General features: G+C 40.0%; 1 protein-coding gene across 4 annotated transcripts; it reads right to left on the reverse strand.

Moving 5' to 3' along the window:
- Positions 1 to 608: 608 nt before the first annotated feature.
- Positions 609 to 15,102, reverse strand: LOC147610410 (uncharacterized). 4 transcript variants are annotated; one of them, XM_086786491.1, is made up of 6 exons: positions 14,873 to 15,102; positions 9,675 to 9,785; positions 9,116 to 9,537; positions 8,466 to 8,726; positions 6,404 to 8,011; positions 4,337 to 6,250 (listed from the first exon to the last, which is right to left on the reverse strand). In XM_086786491.1, the coding sequence occupies exons 5-6, from the start codon at positions 7,148 to 7,150 to the stop codon at positions 5,537 to 5,539; spliced, it is 1,461 nt and encodes a 486-aa protein (XP_086642617.1). In that variant the 5' UTR covers positions 7,151 to 8,011; positions 8,466 to 8,726; positions 9,116 to 9,537; positions 9,675 to 9,785; positions 14,873 to 15,102; the 3' UTR covers positions 4,337 to 5,536. The 4 variants fall into 4 exon arrangements, 3 of the variants coding, with proteins under 3 accessions (XP_086642617.1, XP_086642618.1, XP_086642620.1); XM_086786492.1 differs by lacking the exons at positions 8,466 to 8,726; positions 9,116 to 9,537; positions 9,675 to 9,785; XR_015264078.1 differs by lacking the exons at positions 4,337 to 6,250; positions 6,404 to 8,011; positions 8,466 to 8,726; positions 9,116 to 9,537; positions 9,675 to 9,785 and adding an exon at positions 609 to 895.
- Between the last annotated feature and the right edge of the window lie 245 nt (positions 15,103 to 15,347).

Genomic DNA, 15,347 nt, shown 5'->3' on the forward strand with positions numbered 1-15,347 from the left:
GTCTTTGTCAACTAACTCAGTGAGGTGAGCATGCTTTAGAAGAGCTTCGTAACATCGCTCACGCAGTCAGTCATACACACCACTGCCTTTAACAGCAGTTAGTCGTGCACTCCACTACCTTTACTGGTCATAACCTTGCTCATTCCAAAGGGTTTCCAGATTGTCAAACTTCTGCTTGGTATGCGAATTAAATATTATAGGTATTCCACTCAACAACAAAAGAAACATACATAAATCCTCAAACCACATGAGATAGGAAATGACACCGAAATGAAATTTCTTATAATAACATGACCCTTTAGAAAGATGGATATTGAATTTAATATGGTTAATAAGAGTGTTACAAGACACCAATAGAACATAATCGAGCAAGCCCCAAACTCGAGCAACTCCAAAAACCCTATAGTGCTCTAGGTGATGGATCCATCCATATATCCAAACCACTAGGCCTTGTAATAGCTTTCAAATATATTAACACGTATTGCCATTTAAGAGTTCTCAAATCAACATGCAATCATAAAAGGCAAATCACGCAACATACTCAGAGCACTGAAATGATTATAAAAATAGAAAAAACAACCAACGCTTTCTCACCCTACAACCATGTGTTTTTCAAGCATTAATTCATCTTGACAATCTATCAATAAATGCAAGAGCCATGAACCAAATAAAATTCAAAGTGTACATGTCATGACATCAAGGAAACATGCGACACAACAATTAGAGATAAAGAGTATTCATTCGAGATGATGGTTGTTGGCACACTATCTAACCCTCCTCACACTCATCATCCACATAAAAGCACGATGCTTGATGATGTGCTCGTGACATCCTTTTGTACTTCTTGTCAACAACCATTCTTTGAGCTGTAGCCTCCGCATAAGAGGGCAATACACTACAATGACAACAAAAGCACACATGTGTCAACAATACAAAGCTTGCATTGAATCCCAAAGAGTTAAGGGTATATTTGTTAATTCCAATTCAACCGAACAACCAAAAGAGTGTCACAGAAAGGATATCACTAATTTCAATATAAAATTAAGTGTCGGTCTCCAAACTACTAGTGTCAAGGACAAGAATATAGCATAAAAATAGTCATCCATTGTCACATATAGTGAACAAGAAACACTCCATGTGACAGAGACAGACATAAAAAAGGAACAATGGGAATGTTAGTGTAGTAGAAAAAATCCACCCCCAAATCTAGCAAAAAGGGACCAAAAGGAGTCAAAGAGGGACTGTCAAAGCTCACTAGTCATCATATGGGTTCACCCCTGCATGAGCATCGATCTCATCCTCCAAGTGCTCATCCACTCTCATCCTCGTAGAAGAGCCTGCACTTGTATATCTACAAAAGTACGGATCTACATAGCTAGAGTAGATGCCATCATCTACGTCCAATGAAACACATGATCTCCCTAAACGAAGGCATGCCTTCAAAGCAGGCATTGTGCCACACGCCAACTCCAAGATAATACCCCATGGACAACAAAGCAACTCCAAGAAACAAGATAGAAATGTATGGCTCACACCTCGAAGCTCCAATCCTCCACTACTAATAGTGCGCTCACTCGACACAGGTAATGCATAACACATGAGTCCATGGCTCCCATTCACAATGCCTTAATTCTACTTGTAGGAGTGAAAGTGGGCATAAACATCCTTTTTTATGAACAAGGTACATCATAGAATTCCGAAACTGCGTTTTCATAAGAGGCACACGTATAAACACAACCTTCGCAACAGAATCCAGTTACATAACACCATAGAAATAGCTACGCAACTACCATAGGGCATTAAAAGAGCAAGTCCTATCACCTCCACCATGTTGCCCTCTTGTTCAATGTAACCATATGCTGAGTGATGAAACATAACAATCTATTGCCAAACCTCCATGTCATATACTCTAGAGAGTAGCGCTCAACCCACCCCATAGAATCACCTGCACAAACCTCATGACCAAGTTGGAACCTATGACAAATAATTGGTGAACATGAAATTGAGTTCAAGGAAAGCCCTAACTTACCATGTAGGACACCACCATCAACCAGCTACTATCAGAAAGAGAAGTAGCCGCCAAGACAGACCAAAATAGACATGGTCCTAACTTACCATGTAGGACACCACCATCAACCAGCTACTATCAGAAAGAGAAGTAGCCGCCAAGACAGACCAAAATAGACATGGTCCTTCATGAACATATCCCATGGAAACCTTTGTGCAGTCCTGTGGAGACTCCCTCCAAATGGGAGGTCCAACATAACAAAGTCTGTTGCCCATGGGACCTACTTTCCTTTCCTAGTGCGCATGGGACCTACTTTCCTTTCCTAGTGTGCACACCACTCATGGGGATATTATTTGTGAAGAACTCGTGGATGCGTGTGTACAATGGGTCTCTCTGACCACTAGCAAAAGCCTTATCAATCAAAATGTAGTCCCCATGAACCGCCATGCATGGAGAGACACCATCAAAGCATATAGTATGTGAGAAAGGAGAGATGAGAGAAGAGACAATGTACTCAAGAACTCATCAATGAACCACTAGCCAACCTAATTAGAAATGAACTACAATGCCTCATATATATATAGGCACAAGATTCCTCCACCCTTTCCTCCACCCAAAAATGTGTAAATAGGAAAAAATAGAAATGAATGCTATAAATCCCAAAAATGCCTAGAGGCTAAAGAGTGTGCCACTAGCGTGACACCATCTGGAGATGACACCTATCCAACACCTCCTCTTCAGGTCCAGATGGGAGGACCAACGCCAACGCACTGAAGAAGATAATCCAAGGTAGGTCGAGGAAGAGGCTTAGTAAACAAATCAGCAACATTATCTTTGGTAGGACAATACTCAAGTTGAATGCGGCCTTCAGAAATCCAATCACGAACAAAATGAAAATGAACATCAATGTGTTTGGATCGTCCTCGAATAACTAGATTTTTGGCTAAAGCAATAGCACTCTGTGAATCTGAGTAGATAAGTGTCGGAGTAGATGAACATCCAAGGTGATTCAGAATTTGCTGAAGCCAAAGTGCTTCAGAAGTGACATCAAGATATGACTTGTACTCTGCTTCTGTCGATGAAGAAGAAGTAATTCGCTGCTTTTGACATTTCCAAGAAACAAGTCCTTTACCAAGCATAAAACAATAGCCTGACATGGAATGCCTAGTATCAATACACCCTACCCAATCAGAATCTGAGTAACCAATAAGTGTATCTCCACCTGCATAAGAAATGCCGTACTCAAGAGTTCCATGAAGATATCGAAGAACCCTCAAAGCTGCCTGCCAATGAGATCGACAAGGCTGTGAAGAGAATTAGCTGAGAATACTCATAGCATAGGAGAGATTTGGCCGAGTGTTAACCAAATAAAGTAGAGAACCAATAAGTTGGCGATACTCTATAGAATCAACCTCAGGGGAATCATCATCTTTGGATAATTTTGAATTAGGATCCATGGGACAAGTGAGTGATGCACAATCATGCATGCCATATTTCTCAAGCAACCTTAAAGTATACTTCTTTTGACAAAGAAAGATGCCAGAAGCAAATTTCCATACTTCTAAACCAAGAAAATAGTGGAGTAGTCCAAGATCAGTCATGGTAAATGATGTTGTGAGTTGAGTTTGAACCCATTTGAGTAGGTCCAAATTAGAGCCAATGAGTGTCAAATCATCCACATAAAGCACAAGAATGCATATATGATCATCCACAATAAGCACATAAGGATTAGGATCTGCATGAGTCCTCTCAAAATGTAAAGAAAGGAGAAAACTGCCAATCTTATGATACCAAGCTCGAGGAGCTTGCTTAATACCATAAAGAGCTTTCTATAATACACATCATGTTCATGACCCTGTGCAATAAAACCTTCAGGTTGTGCCACATAAACTTCCTCCTCTAAATCTCCATTCAAGAAAGCAGATTTAACATCCATTTGATATATAGGCCAAGTATAGTGAGAAGCAAGAGCAAAAACAACACGAATAGTAGAATATCTAACAGTAGGAGCAAAAGTTTCATCAAAGTCTTCACCTTCTTTTTGAGCATAACCTTTAGCAACAAGTCGTGCCTTGTACTTATCAAGAGTACCATCAGAATGAATCTTGACTTTGAAAATCCACTTAACACCAATGACCTTTTTATGTGAAGGTCATGGAACTAACTGCCATGTGTTATTAGATTCAATAGAAGAAATCTCTACTTGCATTGCTTCACACCAATGTGGTAAGGAAAGAGCTTCCTTAACCGTTTCAGGCTCAAACACATCACCAATATGAGACATCAAGGCAATATTTACTAAAGGGCGTGTACGTAAGACACGTGTAGTAGATTGTTGAGCATCTGAAAGTGATATACCTGAATCCTCAAGTAGAGAGCGAACCCATTTTGGAGGACCAAAAGTCCGTGTAGAATCCAATGAAGTAGTAGGTGTCGCAATCGAAATGGATGGAGGGGATGAAGTAGGAACTCAAGGTGTAGATGAGGATGAGACTGTAGGGAATGAGAGAGGCTCAAGCTCAAGAGATGGAAATGGATCTAAGAGAGATGTAGAAGGTGGTAACTCATCAAGACCAAAAACATGCTCATCAAAGATGGCATCACGTGAAAGAACAATATCCTCATGAGAAGGATCCCAAAAATAGAACCCTTTGGAGCGAGAAGCATATCCTGTGAATATCATAGGTTTGGACTTAGCATCAAGAGTCCTCTTAGAAGAAGGCACATGCACATGAGCAACACAACCAAAGACATGAAAATGAGAAACAGTAGGCTTGTGGCCTGTGAAAGCCTCCTCTAGAGTCATGCCGTCCACTGCTTTCGTAAGAGAGCGATTGAGAAGATAAATTGAAGTAGCTATAGCCTCACTCCAAAAGGAGGAAGGTAGCTTTGCATGATGTAAGAGGGAGCGGGCCATTTCCTTCACCGTTCTATTCTTTCTTTCAACCACACCATTCTACTGAGGAGTATAGGGTATGGTGGTTTGTCGTTGTATGCCTTTTGAAGCTAGAAAATCCTCAAATGCTGTAAACTCACCTCCATTGTCAGTCCTGAGAAAAGATACCTTTTGACTTGCTTGATTCTCCATTTGGGCAAGCCAAACCTTGAAATGAGAAAGAGCATCAGACTTCTTAGGTAAGAAATAAATCCATGATTTGCGAGAGAAGTCATCCACAAGAAGCATATAATACTTGGATCCACCAAGCGATTGTACTTCCATAGGTCTTGCAAGATCAGCATGAATAAGCTCAAGTATGCGTGTGGCCCTATGAGTAGCCTCCTCTGGAAAAGAAGCCCGATGTTGCTTTCCTTGAGCACAAGAAGAACAAATGTGATGGCGAGGTTTCTGAAGCTTTGGTAGACCTGTAACCATGTCATGTAAGACAAGATGTTGCAAAGTAGCAAGAGGAACATGGCCAAAGCGGAAATGCCATAGATCACTATCTTCATTAGAAACAAGTGCTTTAGGAGAAGCAAATAATTGATGAAGATGAGACTCATGTGGTGGCAACTGTGCTGTAAAAGAGCTTATATGATAAAGCCCAGCATTTTGATAACCATGTGCCACAAAAGAAAGTGACTGTCTACAATGATTTCAATCACTTCATCATCAAAGTAAACCCCAAGACCTTTAGAAGTAGCCTTAGAGATAGAAAATAAGTTGGCAGACATCTTAGGCACATGCAAAACATCATGTAAGATAGCATCTCCAAAAGAAACATCACCAATACCAATCACAGGGAGAGACGAAGCGTCACCAATGTGTACTGATGAAGAGATAGACTTATGGTTTTCCAATAAGGAAGAACTATTCGTCATGTGAGAGGTAGCACCACTATCGGCAATCCACTCATCCGCAGTATGCGTATCAAGATCTTTGATTACCACAAGTGATGTGTCACATGAAGAAGTAGAAGACATAGCAACATATGCAACCTTGGCGTTATCGTCTTCCTTCTTGTCTTTGTCTTTGTCGTGAGAAGATGTTGATGTAGAAGAACCCTTAGATTTGGATTCAAGTTCAGCTTTTACCTTCTTGGATGCCGCCTTCTTAGCAAAACAACGATCCTCCATATAGCCACTATGACCACAGAAAGTGCACTCTTTGAAAGAATCCTTTGATTTGTCCTTGTCGCCTTTGGTTGAAGAATCTTTAGCATTGGAATTAGAGCCTTTGCATTGATCATTCCCCTTGCCTTTGCCTTTGCCCTTGCCCTTGGCTTGGCTTACAAAATCCGAGTCCTTTTTGTTTTGCTTGCGAGTAAGGCACTTATCATGAAGAAGATCCATAGTCTCTTCAAAGGAAGGGAAAGGAACTTGAAGAAAGATGTTATCTTTGAACGATTCAAAAGAAGAAGGCAATTTACCAAGTAGCTTGTGGATCGGATTGCTTACCAATGTACCAAACTCTTCAAGTTGTCGCTTGATTCGATTGAATTCTCTAAGCTTCTCCATTATGTTGTCGGATTCGGAGATAGAAAGCTTATCCAAATCTTCTTCCAACTTAACCATCTTAACCGTTGAAAGTCTTCCATATTGCATTTGTATAGCGTGCCATAATTGTTGAGCCATACTCCTTGTAGAAAGAAATTGAGACACAACCGATGTAGACATGCCATGCACAAGTAAAGCTTTGGCCCGTGCATCCATATAGGTTTGATATTGAGAAGGCATATGAGGAGAAGTGATTATAGACCACACCTCGGGGCTTTCCAAAAGAAGTTGCACAAACAAGGACCAAGTGTGGTAGTTGTTTGGGATAAGCTTTTGTGAATCGGCGAAAAGACTTGGAAGGCTCAAAGATTGAGTGAATGGGTTAAAGGGCTGATATGATTGAGTGGGGAGTGGAGTAGTAGTGGAAGTAGTAGAAGGAGGAATCATAGAAGATGAAGTTACCATAAAAGGCATAGATGATGTAGGGGGATATACCATAGAGGGCATAGAAGTATGTGGATAGGAAGGCATAAAGGACAAAGAAGAAAGAGAGAAAGGGTTAAAGGGCTGATATGATTGAGTGGGGAGTGAAGTAGTAGTGGAAGTAGTAGAAGGAGGAATCATAGAAGATGAAGTTACCATAAAAGGCATAGATGATGTAGGGGGATATACCATAGAGGGCATAGAAGTATGTGGATAGGAAGGCATAAAGGACAAAGAAGAAAGAGAGAAAGGATCCGTAGAAGGTAATGGATATGACGGAATAGAGAAAGTAGAAGCACCTATCGAAGAAGAAATTGCATCAACTTCCGTTGTAGTAGTTGCGAGTCCCAACCGTCGTAGGAGATGTAGGATCCATAGTATCTTCAAGTTTGCCTTTGTCTTTTGGAGTAGAGGACTTCCGAGATCCCATAGGGAGAGGAGGGTGGAAAAACACAAGGGAAGAAGTGTCGTACCTCCAAAAACGCAACCAATAGATGGACTGTCCACCAAGGAAGTATCTCTAAAATATGCACAAAGATAGTGCAAAAACGCAACCACAAAACGCAGCCGATATATGAACCAATAGACTCCATAGAAACCACCAAAAGAGGGCTGAGAATGTAGCCTTAGGTAGAAGGAGTATGGAGGAGTTGATTGTCCACAAAAATGTAAACACAAAGTGTGTAGCAAAGTGAAATTTTCAGCCGGTAGAAAGGTGTAGAAAAGAAGATGAATATGTACCTTAAAACACCATGAAGAGGGCTGAAGTTGATGATGAAAACGCAGCCAAGAAATGGCTACAAATCTCTCCACAAGAAGCCTCCAAAAAAACGCTACCACATGTAGGAAAAACTAGTTGGCAATGTTTTCACCGCAAGTAGAGTTGTAAGACTCGGATTGAAGTGCTTTAAAAACACTTGTAGAGGATGGTAAGGGACTGGTTTGAAGCCTTTTGCATCATTACGAGTGCAGGAAGCCATCCACTCACCAGTATGAGCCAAATCATTCTTATTAGTAGACAAGTCATATTAATGTGGTCCAGATGTGGCTCAACAACACTAGCTATCCGCTTTCTTTTTGTTTCACCTGCAAGCCCCCAAACAAACTTAGGAAGAACAAATAACATACTTCACATTAAGTTTTCACAAATTGCTCAACGAACTGTGTGCGCTGACAATGGGGAATCATCCGATGCATCCTTTTTCATCATAGAATGCATCTTGAATGCCTCTCTCTCTCTCTCTCTCTCTCTCTCTCTCGTTCCAATCACTATAGACAATTATCCAACTCCCAACGGTTGAGCGAATGAAAATTTTGGGAGTACATGGTAGTTTCCACATTACCCACAGAGATCCACTGCCTTACCCAGATAGGCAAACCACCCAAAAGATGGCTCTTCTTCAAACAGAGTAAATATCTTTTGTAAAACAATGCAAAGTCAGGTTGCATGAAAAACTCGACCAAAACACAACCTATATACAAAGCCATGCAAAGCCATGCAAAGCAGGATCCAAAAAGGGAGAGGCTAGGTTATATGTACCTGAACACTAGACACTGTGCAACCATCTGCACCAAATCCACTTTCTTCAAAGCCTACACCTCTTTGTCTCTTGAACGAACTTCAATCTTTCTCACCAATGGAAACATGTATCTCCATGCTTCTATCTTCACTTCCTCATAGTAATCATGGAGTGTATAATCAGATGGCAACACAATGCTCTTCAAGATGGACACATAGTCCGCTAAAATCTCTAGAGAACATTTTTGGATTTTGTCCAAAACAAGCTTTGTTAGGAGCCGCCTGAGGACAACACACCAAAACATCAAGCTAATATGCAATAATAAATCATGAAAAGAAACCACCCATAAAGCTAATGAAGTTGGAAGATCACATTCTATACATGTGGTTGCCCTTGAGAAGAGTAAACATAGCTTTTGTAGTCTTGTTTGCTTCAAAAAGTGAAATTGCAACCTCACATCCGTGTTCACATCACACAAAGCTAGTAAATTAAGCTTCTCCAACGAAACAAAACTATCCTCGCTCCATTTCAAAGAGAGCACTGCCTTCTTCCATTCATCACCCAACTTTGGATCCAAAATATTCAAGATCTATCAAAGCCAAAGCAATCTTCAACTCTAGGATAATAATGACTTTGCAAACTAGAAGCCAAAGAATGCACCAAAATATACCTTGCCTATTCTATATGAGTACTTTCGAGTGAGGTTTTCACTTTCTTTCTTCTCCAACTTAGAAAACTCCTCTTTGGAAACTTGACCTTTGAAAGGACCAAGCCTCTTCTCCAATGCATTTTGATATTGCACCTACATAAACCACACATGCACAAAAAAAAAAAGCACAACACAATCCATACACTAGCAATCTAACATGCACATGGAAACCTACATTATACACAAGCTTTCCAAGGTATCCCCGTGTCAAGGGGAACCATGGTTCAACTCCCTTGGCTTTTCTCCGATGGATGGCATCTATTGTCTTTACATCCGAATCCAAAAGCTCTCTCAAATGATTGTAGGAGTTAGCCACACAAATATTTGCAGTGTTGACAATCTCATCTCTAAGGGAGGGCACCACAAGGACATGCACCGACAAACTACACAATAAAAACAAAATGAGAGTAAAATTTTGACAAGAAACCCAAAAATAGACCACACTCAAAAAATATTAAGAAATACAAAACACTTACATATTCGTTCTTTGAAGTCCCGACAACAATGCAATCTCACTAACCTTCCTAGGATCGATGATGATTGTGCAAAACACTCTGACATGCCGACTCTTTATGTTAAAGAACTTCTCTATTATGATTGATGACCATGCCACTATCTTGTGATTTCCCTCCTAGACATAAAACATGTGTCAAAATAAGATTTTCAGCTCGTTGTCATGTGTGATGTCATTTTCAAACTCTATATTAATAGCCCTCCAGTGCTCATCCCAACTCTGCTCAATGTCTTCAGTGACCATGCTCTCCTCCCCATGTGATGTACACACAAGGACACTCTAAATATCCACTTCTCCTCCATGTAACCCTCGTGTTTAAAGGCTTCCTTAAGAGAAGAAACATCATGGACTTTGGCATGTGGAATCAAATGACATAAAGGGATAGGTGGGTAGACTATAGAGCTCATAATCTTTGTCCTCCTTATGATGTCCTCACCACAAATCATGGTGATGTCCCCTTCCCCATTGGCATATGGCTCATTCACAGAGGTGGATACATATGGCACAATTTGCAGGGAAGCCTCCATTGCAATTTGAGTCTCATTAACTTGTTCTTCCTCCCCCACTTCATCTATCCCACTCCCATGTCCATCAGTCTCATTCAACTTAGCAATCATTGGAGGACTAACTTTCTCCACAATTTCTTTGTTGTGTTCCTTGAGCAAAACTCAATTGTTCTTTCTTCTTGCCGTTTATTTTTGTTTCTCCACACTCTTTGATGAGTCTATGGTTTTGCTCTCCAATTTGTGAACACAAAACAAAAATACCAAACAATCATGCATGGAGAACATGTATCCTACCAACTGCATCAAAATAACTACAACATAAAGAGACTTCATACATAACAACAAATCATGACAAAACATGGTTGTCATCACCAAGTAAAATAATTCATCATCAATATTATCACATCTAATCACATATGGCATTTTAGCAATGTTGTAGAATTGAGTGAGTGAAAAAATACATATGGCATCAATTTAAGGGCATTTAAATGGCTTGGCCTTAGATTTAATAGAGAAATAAATGCATAGGAGGGCACCCAAGGATTGATTAAATGGATAGAATGTCATGGCCAAGGCTTAAACAATCTCTAAATGCAGCTCCGAGGATTTAATAAAGAAATCAATGCATAGGCCTCTCTCCATATGCTTCCATTTTCTCTTTGGCCTCTCCCGAGGCCTTGGCATAGTCCTAAATCAGATGGGTCTTTCTTGTGTGTAGCTTTCTGATGTACAAGTAGCTGTAGAAATTTTTAAAGAGTCCAGGATTATTCTTGAAGCTGCATGTGGGCCTCACCACCCAAACACACTTTCAGTTTATAGCAATCTAGCATATGATGCCTTGGGCATGTAATTCTAAGAATACTAATTTTTGTTTTATAACATGTAGTGTGCATTTTTATGTCTATTTCATAATATAAAGTTTCTTGCATTGTTGATGTCAGGTTGGATGATGCAATCGCTGTGTTGTTGGAATACACTCTAGAGGCAAGAGAGGTCATGTCAGGATGTGCAAATATGGAAGTGGAGGATGAGAAGACTAGACTGGTGGAGTTGTTGAAAGAGGTGGGGCATTCAAGGGCACGGAGATTTAGTAGAACACTTAATCCAACCATGCAAACAAATACAATACCAAATTCCACATGTGGACAACATGCTACCATTGCACCTAATGCTCTTGTACATGGACAAATAAGCTAAAGCAAGAAGAGTAGCCAGAGGTTCACATGATTCATGAAGTTTTATCTTACGAGCACCAGATGGAGTTCATTCACACTTGACTGAGCATTTGGGCATTGGTTTTATGAGCGTGCTACATTTGTATAACACATTAGTCAGATGACTTCTAACTATTGGCTTGGGGAGCTGATGCACAAAATACATGAACATGTGTAGCCTTAGTGGTGAAATGTGCTCAACCATGAACGACCATTTTACATACCCATGCTTGCACACCACTAGCTTAAAGTATCTGTTACACTCATAAGCTAGAGAACAACGGGTGTTGGAATACATTAGTGGAAATAAAATTTCTTGTGTATTAGTGTGGGATTAAATAATCCATTATCATAATGTTGTATAATTAGAGCTCTCTGAGCTATAATGTATCAAGTGTAGATAAAATAATCATCAAATAGGGATGTTAAAGGGTGAGCATTTTTTGATTACCAGGGCTTAGACTCCCCTTTTAAGTTGAGATGATTTGTACTGTCCATGGAGCTTATTGCCCATGGTTCATGTAGTTGCAAGCCTCATAAAAATGATTTGTTGATATGGTATGTGAAAACTTCTATCTTGCAGAAACAATCCAAAGGGAATGGCCAAATTGGCTTGTCTATAACAAGGTGGATCCCAAACACCTCTCTCTCTCTCTCTCTCTCTCTCACACACACACACACACACACGCACGCACGCACACCTATGCTTTTCACGCTCACCAAATAATATTCCTTTGTCTCTATCTCCCACACACACACACACACACAAACACGCAAACACCCTCTCTTGCATATCTTTGGTTAGATGCATCACTTGATGTTTACAAATTGATTTACACCATGAATCTAAAATTTCGAACCACTTGCATATGATAACTTGCTAGTCTTCTCACCTAACCTCATGCATGTGAGATATTACACGACTGACAAAATGGTTATTTCCAACAAGCCCACTCTGGTTACATTCTCTTTTTGGTTAGCCGGCACTAGCTGGCTCATGTTCATGGCACTGCAAATGTTATGAACATAGCCGATGATGCAAGAATCAAGGCTTTGCAAATACGCTGGTGGAAGGGCTTAATATCGCTTTTGGATACGTCCTCCAAGCTCCACCTATATAAAGGAGCCAGGTGAGTGCTGAGACACTCACTTAGCTCATTGATTTGTCTTTTGGATGTTTTCCATGTCTCTAGTATTAGCATCGACTGGGAGTTCCTCTTCTCATGTAACTCTTGTTGATTTATCTCACATAGCGATGGTACTCTATGTTATGGCAGATCTATGGGTTGATGACTACATGGAAACTCGTAGTATGTTGACACCTATGTCTCACTTGTATTATATTACAGTATGATGACCCTTAGGAATCCTATACATAATATATATCCGACTCTGTTTAATCATCATGTAGGTTTTTGAGATATTTCTCAGATCTTATACCACAATCAATTCTGATTTTTTTTTAGATAAGAATATTGGTGTTTGGATTTTACTGATAACGTTAGGTTATGCACATTTTATGAGTTATCTACGCTGATATAAGAGTTTTGACTATGTTTTTTTCTAGAAATTTTAACATAGATGTAAAGCACGGCTCTTAAATCCGGTTTTCTATGCATATTTATCCTAGATCACCAATGGTTAAGTAGGGCTAATAACACGAATTTGGTATTATAATTTCTGGTTTTTTATGGGTTGCATTAACCATGGAAGTAATATCATATTTTGAAACTATACAAACTGATTTCTATTTTTATTGGCAAGTTGAGGCTTATCCTCAAAAGCTAACTCCCCTTACTTCGGGATAATACTATATTCTAGATATATAAAAGGGAATGATCCCATCACTGCATAAACCATAGGCTATTTTGGGTGACATCTATAACATGTAATAGGTCCTTTGACACCTACAAGACACATACAGGCTAACTCCTTGTTCATCTATTTGAATGGATGCAGGTAACAAGATCTATTCTCTCAAAATATCTTTGGGTTTATACTCTACACTAAAAGTTTCCAAATAATGGAGTCATTGGCTCCACTTACTTGTAACATGATTATTTTATACAAATATGTTGTTATATAATCATATTTAATGCTTTCATTGATCAAGTTGGATAAGGTTCTTGAATTTTTTTGACTGCTGATGTAAAGGACTGAAAACACACACACATGAAAAAGAGACTTTCTTTCTTGTGTAGATTGAATTCCAGCCCTTGCTGGAGGCCTTCCATAACCAAGGCAGCTTCTTATCATCATCATCATCCTCCTCATTGTTGGAGAGCATCTTATATCTTCTTTTGAACCAAGCTTTTCACTATCTGGTAACACTGCTTGTGTCTCTTATCCCAAATGCAACATTGGCACGCTGTAGCATCAGCACGAGGAGCAAAGGACCTCTTTCTCTGATTCATCACCTCTTTCTCTTTGGCCTCTCCCAAGGCCTTGGCCATGGCCATTACCAAGGCCTTGGCCAAGAAGCATGTGTGCTGATAATGTGGGATGATAGACAAGAAAGGATGAGGAAATCGGAGTCAGACTCTGCTTACATAGTGCTAACATAGTTCATTTAGGAACATTTGCCAACGCCAAGATAGTGAGGCATTGGACCACTCAAGGAGTCATCATCGCAATCTCTTGACAGCCAACTCTTTTGACATCACAATCTCTTTGGCCTCTCCCAAGGCCTTAGCAGTGGCCTTGGCCAAGGCCAAGCCATGGACATTGCTAAGGCCTTGGCCAAGGAGCATATGTGTTAACAATGGGGGATGAGAGACAAGAAAGGATGAGGAAACCGGAAGACTCTTCTTGTATAGTGCTAACATACTTCATCAAGAACATTGGCCAACACCAAAATAGGGAGGCACAGGAGCACGCAAGGAGTCATCATCATAATCTCTCAACAACTTGCTCTTTTGACATCACAATCTCTTTGGCCTCTACCAAGGCCTTGGCACAAAAGAGCATGTGTGCTAACAATGGGGGATGAGAGACAAGAAAGGATGAGGAAACCAGAGTCAAACTCTGCTTATAGAGTGCTAACATAGTTTATCAGGAACAGTGGCCAACATCAAGATAGGGAGGCACATGAGCACTCAAGGAGTCATCAATCACAATAATAAGGTTGACAAGCTACCCAAGAGGGTTTGAATGCTCGGACTTGAAAGCAGAGATGTTCTAACATCATCTTTCGTACACAGACCTATCCCACTAGACATGCAGAGATCTTTCTAGCAAGGTCTTCGGGCAGCAATGGTACACAATGGCTTGCCTGTCAATCACTTGATACGAGTTTTCAGGTGCTTGACTATTTTCCCTCGAGAGCAATGGCTATGGCCACATATCTCAACATTTGAATAAATAACCAACGCAAAAAATCTAACGTATGGAGACCATATCCCAACATTCAAAAAACAGGGCGCTTCATTGCTTCAAACCAGTAATCTCCAGAGCTTTTAAAAAAATTAAGTCAAACAAGGTTGACCTGGTTGCTGTGATGGTGAAGGCAGTCAAGAACCCTTGATGGCAATGGCTATGCCAGGCTGCAAGGGCGAACTCCTTATTGGCAACCTCCTTGCAGAAGTTAGGGCTTGTACTCCCAAAAGAATTTTCCCAATGGCTATGCCAGGCTGCAAGGACGAACTCCTTATTGGCAACCTCCTTGCAGAAGTTAGGGCTTGTACTCCCAAAAGAATTTTCCAAAGATAAGTTAGGGTTGGCTTATTCTTTAGAGATAATTTACTATTTTGAGCAATTTTATGCAACTTACATACATTAGGTCTGGCATTACACATGATACATATTATATACATATCAAGAAGAGTTATAAAATGGTAGCTTATGACCAAGATCTTAGAAATCGTTGACTATTATATTTTATATTCAAAAAATCCTAAAAATTAGGTTATTGAAATGTCAATATGATATTATTTGAAAAAATAAATGGCATGCCCCTTGCC

This window comes from Cibotium barometz, chromosome 49 (assembly GCF_041138505.1).
Source record: "Cibotium barometz isolate CiBa-2024 chromosome 49, ASM4113850v1, whole genome shotgun sequence".
In the NCBI taxonomy this organism is placed as follows: domain Eukaryota; kingdom Viridiplantae; phylum Streptophyta; class Polypodiopsida; order Cyatheales; family Cibotiaceae; genus Cibotium; species Cibotium barometz.